Raw genomic sequence first — 9,583 nt, 5'->3', positions numbered from 1 at the left:
CTTTGTGAATGAAAGGCCTATTCAAATTAATCAAAAATTAAGCGAACCGACCCATTATTCTTAATATGTCTTTGTAGCTACTGACATGTATACTGTATGCATAATAATATGGTGGCACCCGCAACTTTCGAATCTTAGATCCGCCTCTGGCTAGCGAATTATTACATTTACAAGTCAATAACTGATAAATCAAACCATTAAGCGTAAATATCCATCTGATCCGCATAATAAGCTGCCCTAATTTTGAACAGTTATAATTGTATTTTTCTTTTAATTAATTTGGCGTGAACCATTTTTGCCTTGAAATAAGAAAATAAACACCCAAATCTCTCTGCACCATTCTCATTCTCAATTTTGCCTCCCCTTTTTTTCTCCTATTTCTGTTTGGTCGACAGTACAAAAGTGTAAAGTCGTGTTTGGTTCAACGTTCAAACAGTGGACTGTTTATAGTAAAATAATGTGTCAGAAACTAAAAGCAGTGGTACCATCCCAAACTGTCAAACCAAATGACTCTTACTTTGTGTGTGTGTGTGTGTGTGTGTGAGAGAGAGAGAGAGAGAGAGACTTCAGCATATCTTGTCTGACAGAACTTTTTGGCGGCTCCTCTTTCATCTCTTTATTTATCTGTTGAGTAATTTTTTATCTTTTTTTTTGTTTACGCGTTGAACTGTCAAAAAGTAATGAAGCAAATTCTTTCCTCAAAATCAAATACCTTTTTTGATTGTGTTGTCTGAGTAGCTTTGGAAAGAATTGTGAAGATCAAGCCTTTGAAATTTTTGGGGTTTATTATTATTGAGGTCTGAACAAGGTATTAATGGAATCTTGATTTCAATTGTATAATTGTATTGTGTGAAAAGTTGGGATCTTTTTGATGTTCTAGCTAGTTCCTCTATGCAGTTTATATGCTTCATATAAGTAGTTCTTTTTTAAGTTCTAATATTTGATAGCTTTGAATTGGAGTCTTAAGGGAGTTTTGGCGTAACTGGTAAAGTTGCTGCCACGTGACCAGGAGGTCACAAATTCGAGCCTCGAAAAGAGCCTGTTGCATAAATGCAGGGTAGTACAATAGACTCTTAGTGCACCGGTTGCCCCTCTTTTGATATGGAGTTTTGAGTTGTTGTTATTTCGGTCAATTCTATTTGGAATTTTAATTGCTTGTATTGAGATTGTTTAAGCATTTGTTCAATGGTTCTTTTGGAAAAGATGGTTTTTTGCTAAGCCTTGTTTTGAGGTGGATACAAGATTTGAACTTTATGGGTTCGAGAACAATTATTTTGTACTTATTTAGTGAAATTTTTAACATTTATACAGGGTCGGAGCCAAAGCAATTGGGTTCGGATGAACCCATAGGTTGAACTCGACATCCGCCCCTGGCTTTTGTGGAGCAGTAGCTTACAACTTTAGAGGATTTGGGACAACTCAAGGGAGGTATTTGAGTAGGTCTTTAGGTTTGTTGATTATGGGTTGTGTTTGTGGGAAAGCTTCTATGGCTTTCAAAGATAGGCGAGACGGCCAAAAGACGAGAGATTTAGCTAAAGGGGAATCAACTGTGGTGTCAAAGAGAAGAGAAAGTTTCAGGGTGAAAGAGAAGTTGGAAAATGGGGATGCTGAGGTTGGTTCTTTCGGTAGGAAAGGTAATGGATTTAAAAGGGTCAGGGATGATCACTATGTGAAAGTAAAGCAAAAGCTTGAAGTTTCTGTGAATAGTTTTGCAGGATATGGAGTTGTCCCGAAAGCCATGGAGGCGGAGTTGATTGCTGCCGGATGGCCTACTTCGCTTGCTTCTGTGGCCGGTGAAGCTATTAACGGATGGCTTCCACGCAAGGCTGATACTTTTGAGAAATTAGACAAGGTATAATTCAGTTTGCTTGTTCTCTGACGATTTATTTAATGTCAATAACATTGCGTAACAACCAAATCTTGTGCATTTACAATCTATTCTAATACCGATATAAGCACATGAAAAAGGTACGTATTAGTTTTCTCATGAGTGACATTGCTTAATTCCATCATATTATTTTTCCTTGAATAGTTTCATTTTGGATAAATGTCGTATATGCTCTATTCGAGTAATTTTGGTGAATATCTTCGTTCAATTGAATTATGATGAATATGAACTGAACTTGAAACTTTCATGATGCACGACAACGCTTTTCAAAATACAGGTTATCATTTACTTTAGGCAAAAGGATCAAATTTACCCTTCTACTTTCGAATATTGTCTACATTTAACCTGTGTTATACTGTCGGGACAAAATTACCCCTGTTGTTAGCAAAGTTTTAAAATTTACTTTCTTAAATTTTCTCTCTTTTTTTTCCTGAAAGAAGTTTAAGTCTGTTTCTTTTGTATTAGGTGCTTTAGTCTAATCAGACTTTTGCCCAAGTCAGCATTTAATTCCAAAATGGTGTTTGGTTGTCTCAAATAGTTAGATGATCATAAAACTTAATGTTTTCTTTTTATAAAATGAGATTTTGTTTCAAGCAGGGAGCAGTTCTTGATTCATTTCTCACAGCGACTTAAGCTTCGTTTGAAAAGTTCAATAGGTGCACAGAAGCCTAGAGTTTAAAATGACTACAGATAAGAATGAATTACTCTTGCGTCTTTGAAGATTATTCTTTAAAAGATATTATATGGGATAAACTCCTATTAAATTGTCTAATAATCAGACACTTAATTCCTAACAAATAGTTTATAAAATAGTCTACAAGCAAATTGACTCTAGATATCCTCAGTCCTTCTTCTGCCTCTTCATTTTTCCCAATTTAGAACCTTATGTTGTTGCCCCATTGTTCCATATACCAAGGGAGAACGGTATGATGCCTGTTATCAATTCAACTAATGAAGGCTAGGTGCAGATTGGAACATTCTAGTTTTGTAGTTCTTAGGTTCCTAAAAAGGGCAGCCCGGTACACTAAGCTCCCGCTATGCGCTGGGTTCGGCCCGGAGAAAGGCCGGACCACAAGGGTCTATTGTACACAACCTTACCCTATATTTCTGTAAGAGGCTGTTTCCACGGCTCGAACCCAGTGATCTTCTGGTCACATGACATCAAATTTACCAGTTATGCCAAGGTTTCCCTTCGTAGTTCATAGGTTCCTATTACTATAATTATCGTGAAAGTTGTTTATTGAAAATTATACTTAGTAGATTGTTACTCAATAGTTTTTTGATTGTGTATAGCATCTTATTTTTGTAGATTGGCCAAGGGACTTATAGTAGTGTATACAAGGCTCGTGACCTAGTTAACGATAAAGTTGTTGCGCTCAAAAGAGTGAGGTTTGATAAAATGGATCCTGAAAGTATCAAATTTATGGCAAGGGAGATTGTTATTCTGCGGAGGCTTGATCATCCAAATATCATCAAATTGGAAGGCTTAGTTGTATCAAGAGCATCTTGTAGTCTGTACCTTGTCTTTGAGTACATGGAACATGATCTCACTGGATTGGCGTCTCTTCCCGGTATTAAATTTACAGAGCCGCAGGTGCTTTTCCGTGTATTTTGTGTTAAGCTATAGTCTTTAATTTTGTAGAAAAATATGTTAATTGCTTTGTGCACACTCCATAATTCAATTCGTATAATTAAGTTTTAATCTTATTTCGTTTTTTATAGGTTAAATGTTACATGCGGCAGCTTTTAAGTGGACTTGATCATTGCCATAATCGAGGTGTTCTGCATCGGGATATCAAGGGTTCTAATCTTCTCATTGACAATAATGGCGCTTTAAAGATTGCAGATTTTGGGTTGGCAAACTTTTTCGATAACCAGCAGAGTGTTCCATTAACAAGCCGTGTTGTGACTCTTTGGTATCGACCGCCAGAGCTCTTACTTGGAGCAAGTCATTATGGAGCTGCAGTAGACTTGTGGAGTACTGGCTGTATACTTGGAGAATTATATGTCGCCAAGCCTATAATGCCCGGTAGGACAGAGGTATATAGTTCTAACACTTTTTGTGACTCTCTACAGTCAATCGACCTATCAATCAACTACGCTTCAATCCCAAATGTATTTTTCTCCTTAATTATGATATAATTGGTTATCAGAGATTTGACATGAATGAGCTAAATTTCGTCGTTGTAGGTGGAGCAACTACATAAGATCTTTAAGCTTTGTGGTTCGCCAACTGTGGATTATTGGAAAAAAACAAAACTATCTTATTCAGCAGTATTTAAACCTGCACAGCCATACAAACGGCGTATTGGGGAAAGATTTAAGGAGCTTCCTCCATCTGCTGTCGGATTACTGGAGACATTACTTTCTATCGATCCTTCACTTAGAGGAACAGCAGCTGGCGCTCTTGAGAATGAGGTACTTTTCTAATTCCTCTAACCCGAACCCTCCTTTTCCCCGCCCAAAAGTTGGTGCTTTGAAGCCTTGTCATTCAAGATCAGCAACTTCTTCCTTTCAATGCTAAAATATTAGTACGTTTTGTGACTTATTATTTTACATATTTCACGTTGTTAATGAAGCTTAGTAGCTGTTGTTATTTACTAGTACTTGAACTATTTTCCTTTTTTGTCCCTTTAAAATTTCCTTCCAACAATTCAAACTTTTATAAACCAGTACTACTATTTTAAACATACGGTGTGTCTGGTATGAAGGAAAATGTTTTCCTTCTCCTTGGCAGGAAAGTCATTTTTCTAAAATTGGAGGAATTGAGTTCAAAAAGGATAGACCGGTGCACAAGGCATCCCGCATTCATGCAGGGTCCAGGGAAGGGCCGCACCCCAAGAGATGTGATGTAGACAGCCTACCCTAACGCGAGCATTAGTGGCTGCTTCTGCGGCTCGAATCCGTGACCTATAGGAGACAACTTTACCGTTGGTCCAAGGCCTCCCTTCAAAGGAATTGAGTTCATAAGGAAAAAGATTTTCCAAATATTTAAGCCAACCAAACATGAGAAAATTGGAAAATATTTTCCAAAAAATATTTTCCTCCATACCAAACACACCCTTGGGGTCGTTTGGTTGCCGATTAGAGTTATACAGGTATTAGTTATACATGTATTAGTTATGCAGGTATTAGTTATGTATGTATTAGTTATGCAGGAATAAGTAATGCAGGGATTAGTTATGCATGTATTAGTTATGCAAGCATAAGTTATGCAAGGTTGAGTTATGTTGGGATTAGTTATGCATGGATTAGTTATGCGGGGATTAGTAATATAAATGTAATGTGAATGTTATTTATTATTAGCTTACTTTATTTTATTAAAATTGTTAGTATAGTTTAAATATATATTTTTAAACAAAAAAATACAAGTTCGAATAAAGGGTATTCTTGTTATTTTGTATTTTAATACAAGTATTACTAATACATATATAAGTTATTTCACCTTCTGCCTTGCATAAATAATACATAAATTCCCTCATAACTTATACATGTATTAGTTATGCGGAAAAGAAAAACATGAACCAAACATTGTATTAGCAATGCTACATTTTATGTGGAAAAGAGGAAAAAACAACAAAACATTGTATAACTTATGCTAGCTTCTATATAACAACAACAACAACAACAACAACAACCCAGTATAATCCCACTAGTTGGGTCTGGGGAGGGTAGTGTGTACGCAGACCTTACCCCTACCCTGGGGTAGAGAGACTGTTTCCGATAGACCCTTGACTCCTTCCCTCCAAGAACTCCCCATCTTGCTCTTGGGATGACTCGAACTTACAACCTCTTGGTTGGAAGTGGAGGGTGCTTACCACTAGAGCAACCCACTCTTGTCTTATGCTAGCTTCTATGTGGAGATTATTTTTCCCTCTTCTTTTAACCAAACAATGTATAAAATTATCCTAATTTTAATACATGGATAACTCCTCTCTAACCGGCTACCAAACGACCCCTTAATGTGACATTTTTTCAACTAACCACTCCAATTTTATCACTTTTCAAACTATTATGTTAAATACTTATCTAATTCAATATGGTGTAACAAGATTTTCGAACTTGTCTTAATATCCGATCTAGTCAAAGTAGGTTATGCTTTTGGGATAAAGGGAGTTCTAAGTGACCATTTATTTTCTGGAAAACAAATGCTGGGCTAGATACTGTGGGTGCAAATTCCCTACACGAACTATACCAAAAAGTACAGAACATAACACATGTATGAACCTTTACAGAAATTCCGCGTTTTCAAATGTCGTCCTGTTTTCTGTCCAAAAGTAACCACATAAGTGCCAGGGTGAGTGGCAACAAGGATGCAGCAGACAAGGAAAGGGGAATTTTTATTTCTGAAGCAATATGAGACAGTTTCACACATTAGGTTGAGACAGATGAGATTGACTAACGTTGTTGTTTTTTAATATCTTTTTTGACAAATGAGATTGAATAGCTTAACATAATGGTGTCAGAAAAACTATTCATCTTATCCTTTGATTTCTGTAAAAAATGCTTAATGAAGAACGCAATCAACTACTGTTCAGATCTGAGTTTTATACTACTGAAATTTTTGCATGTTGTGCTCTTGATTTCCTTTTCACATGTTCTTTTAAGATATGATGCATATCAAAAGGAGAATAATCGAAGTATTTATTGATTCATATTGGCTAGTCTGAGCGAGTAATGGAAATCAGTAATTGAAGTGTTTGCATCGTTTATCACATTATAAAGTAGTAACAACTGTTTTCCTCATTAACAATAAGGTATTCTCCTGTCTGACAGTTCTTCACCACAAAGCCATTTGCTTGTGATCCTTCAAGTTTGCCGTCATATCCTCCCAGCAAAGAAATTGATGCAAAATTGCGGGAAGAGGAAGCTAAAAGGTAAAATGCTCTTAACAAATCCATCTTTTGTATGGCTAACCTGAAAGCATGTCTCTTATTTTTTGTTGTGAAAATGGTATTTCTCATCTTAAAACATGGTTTCAATTCTATACAAAAAACATTATCTTGGAATATGGTTAAATGTTTAAATGGATCTAACATAAGGAAATAGATGTTTGCATCAAATTATGGTGTTTTGCTTATACAGTTCTGTCATTTCTTAAATATAAAAAAATTGTGACCTAAAATTTATATTTTGGACTGCAAATATCCTATGTACATATCATAATAGTCATCTGAAATAATTACTGCAGGCAACCCAATGCAAATGGATCAAAAGAACGTCAAGCAGCTCCAGCAGATGATCCTAATGCCAAGTTGGCAAGGTCAATGCAGGTAATTTTTTATGGGTGTTTATATTTGTGTTCAAATTAATTCGAGTTCCCTTTTTTTTAAGGCCAGAGGCTAACAATACGGGAAGCTAGATAATCACGATTCTTCAAATTTTCCTCTTGGAAATTGGAATGCATTGAAAATTGGATTGTTGATAAATTAGTTGTATTTCCGCGAAAGATTGGAAACTTGTGGTAGCTGTCGGCGAGCATATGATTTGTTTTCTGTTTCCTTCCTCGTGGAGCATTAGTGTAGTATAATGTGAAGAAAAGGGAGACATTATTGTGACTTTTGAGCTTTGAGTAGGTTTAAATTTATGTAAAATCTCAAAATGAATAAAAAAGGATCTCAACTACTAAAAATTACGAGGCAGTCTGTATTTGATAACCTATGTAGCGTACTGATCTTTGCTTCAGAAATAACTCAATCTGCACCCATACCATATATCTGCACTTATGTTTTTTCTGTAAGTTCTCGATTTGTTTGGTTAACTTGAGGTTATGATTTGCTTCTTTTAGCAGGGGAAGCAGAGCAATTCCAATCCTAAGAGCCAAAGTGACCGGTTCAATCCCCAGAAGATAGCTGCTTCTGGCTTTCGAAATGATCCACCTAAAGCATCACAAGCAGTGAAAGAAACTGTTAACAATCACCTCGAGAATCTTTCAGAGAGATTTTCAGCCAACGAGGATCTCTCGGAGACATTTTCTCATTCAGTCCCTCTGGCTCTAGGGGTTGGGTGCGCAAAATCCGGGACGAAATATGATGATATTTCTATTGGTCTGAATAGAGCCGACCTATCAAACTTAGCAGCATCCAGGTCCGTTATGTCTGGAGATGCTCGAGATACAGCCCATCAAGTAGAAAGGCGAGCGCAGCTGCTAGATGAACATTCAAGGAAGCAGGACGGAAAGTATCTCACGCAGAACTATACGGGTTCTCATCAATTTGAAAGTGGAAGGACCAGTTTGAAGGAGGCAAATATGGTAAGTTCTCATAAACACGTATATCTAAGAGTTTGAGTGCTCGGAGAGAACTGAGGTACTGTGTAGTCACTACTGAAACTTCGAACTCTCAAGTATACTCAAACTTCTTTAGCTCAATCAATCAATTATTCACACCTCAGTTTCAAATAAGTTGGGGTCGGTTATATTCATTCGTTGCGTCAATTCTTCTCTATTTAATTCCATTTCATTGCAATACTAAGCAGTCTTATAGAACTTCTTTAGCTATTGAACAAAGATGTCTTATTTTGTTGTTCCCTCGTATCATCACTCGAAGGGGAGTTTTGGAGCAACGATAAAGTTGTCTCCGTGTGACCTAAGGTCACGAGTTCAAGCCGTGGGATCAACCACTGATGCTTGCATCAGGGTAGGCTGCTAACATCGTACCCCTTGGGGTGCGGGCCTTCTCCGGACAACTTGCTGCCCTCGTATCATCACTTCTGTGGTTGTTAGTGAGAATGGGTATCTCATATGATCGATTACTTATCTAGGCTCTTGTTTCTTTGTGTAGAACGACCATGGTTACGATGGAAACAAGATATATTTTTCTGGTTCACTACTAGTTCAATCAAGTAAAGTGGATCAAATGCTTAAAGACCATGATCGTCAGATCCAGGAAGCTGCACGACGAGCAAGGCTGGAGAAGGCAAGAGCAGGTCAAGCTCAGGCTCGCGGAATGTGAAGAACATTTAATTCTCTCTCTATATATTTCTAGTTTGGGAACAAGATAGATAAGCATATAGAGAGTAGAGAGAATTTTTCTTGTAAAAGCATAAGTAGGTATATGTACAGTTTGTTTGAGGAATTGTTATAGAATTAGGAGATCATCAGGTCAATATGAACATAGTCAAATTGGCAGCTACAACTGCAGGACATACCATTCTTTTTTGTATCAACTTTTACGGTTAATATGTGTTTTTTTACACATACACGCTTTTCTTACGTCGAACGTCTATCGGAAATAATCTTTTTATCTCACATGAGATAAGGTTTGTGCACTCTAATCTCCCAGAACTTGTGAGATCACACTAGGTATATTGTTGTTGATGTGTTTTTACACACTAGTTTTAGTGTACGTGCGTTGCACGTATTTATTACGTCAATAAAAAAATTATTAATAGATTCTATTCTTCTTAAAACAATCCTTGGGGTAGAATTTGAGCAAAAAAAAATATAGATTGAGTAAAAATTATGAACTAAATATTAAATATTGTGTATCATAAGTTACTCCTTGTTTAAAATAAAATTGTAGTTTAGGCAAAAATAAAATAAAATAGTTGAAGTTTCCTATGTAGACAATACTATTCCACTGATTCTTTTCAATTCTGATTTTTCATAAGTTATTCGGTCTTCATTGCCACCTTTTTTTTTTGGTTAATCTTCTTGATATGTTTGTTTCTTCTATCGCTTCATCTTAAATTTAA

General features: G+C 36.4%; 1 protein-coding gene across 6 annotated transcripts; it reads left to right on the top strand.

Annotated features, from left to right (window-relative positions):
• The first annotated feature begins 487 nt into the window (after positions 1–487).
• On the top strand, positions 488–9,088 carry LOC104086035 (probable serine/threonine-protein kinase At1g09600). Of its 6 annotated transcripts, XM_009590186.4 has the most exons (10): positions 498–808; positions 1,312–1,634; positions 1,716–1,852; positions 3,198–3,482; positions 3,611–3,928; positions 4,079–4,306; positions 6,665–6,765; positions 7,080–7,161; positions 7,677–8,141; positions 8,671–9,088. In XM_009590186.4, the coding sequence occupies exons 2-10, from the start codon at positions 1,460–1,462 to the stop codon at positions 8,839–8,841; spliced, it is 1,962 nt and encodes a 653-aa protein (XP_009588481.1). In that variant the 5' UTR covers positions 498–808; positions 1,312–1,459; the 3' UTR covers positions 8,842–9,088. The 6 variants fall into 6 exon arrangements, with proteins under 6 accessions (XP_009588479.1, XP_009588481.1, XP_009588478.1 ...); XM_009590184.3 differs by having other exon boundaries at positions 488–626; positions 1,312–1,852; XM_009590183.4 differs by having other exon boundaries at positions 498–797; positions 1,312–1,852.
• The last annotated feature ends 495 nt before the right edge of the window (positions 9,089–9,583 follow it).

The sequence above is a fragment of the Nicotiana tomentosiformis genome, chromosome 8 (assembly GCF_000390325.3).
Source record: "Nicotiana tomentosiformis chromosome 8, ASM39032v3, whole genome shotgun sequence".
NCBI lineage: Eukaryota > Viridiplantae > Streptophyta > Magnoliopsida > Solanales > Solanaceae > Nicotiana > Nicotiana tomentosiformis.
This window is presented reverse-complemented; position numbering and strand designations above follow the sequence as displayed.

Bases quoted from the DNA above. Each gene is read 5' to 3' on its own strand.
- LOC104086035 (XM_009590184.3), top strand. From the start codon at position 1,460: ATGGGTTGTGTTTGTGGGAAAGCTTCTATGGCTTTCAAAGATAGGCGA. The intron at 6,766-7,079 runs GTAAAATGCTCT...TAATTACTGCAG, and splicing joins CGGGAAGAGGAAGCTAAAAG to GCAACCCAATGCAAATGGAT. The intron at 7,162-7,676 runs GTAATTTTTTAT...TGCTTCTTTTAG, and splicing joins AGTTGGCAAGGTCAATGCAG to CAGGGGAAGCAGAGCAATTC.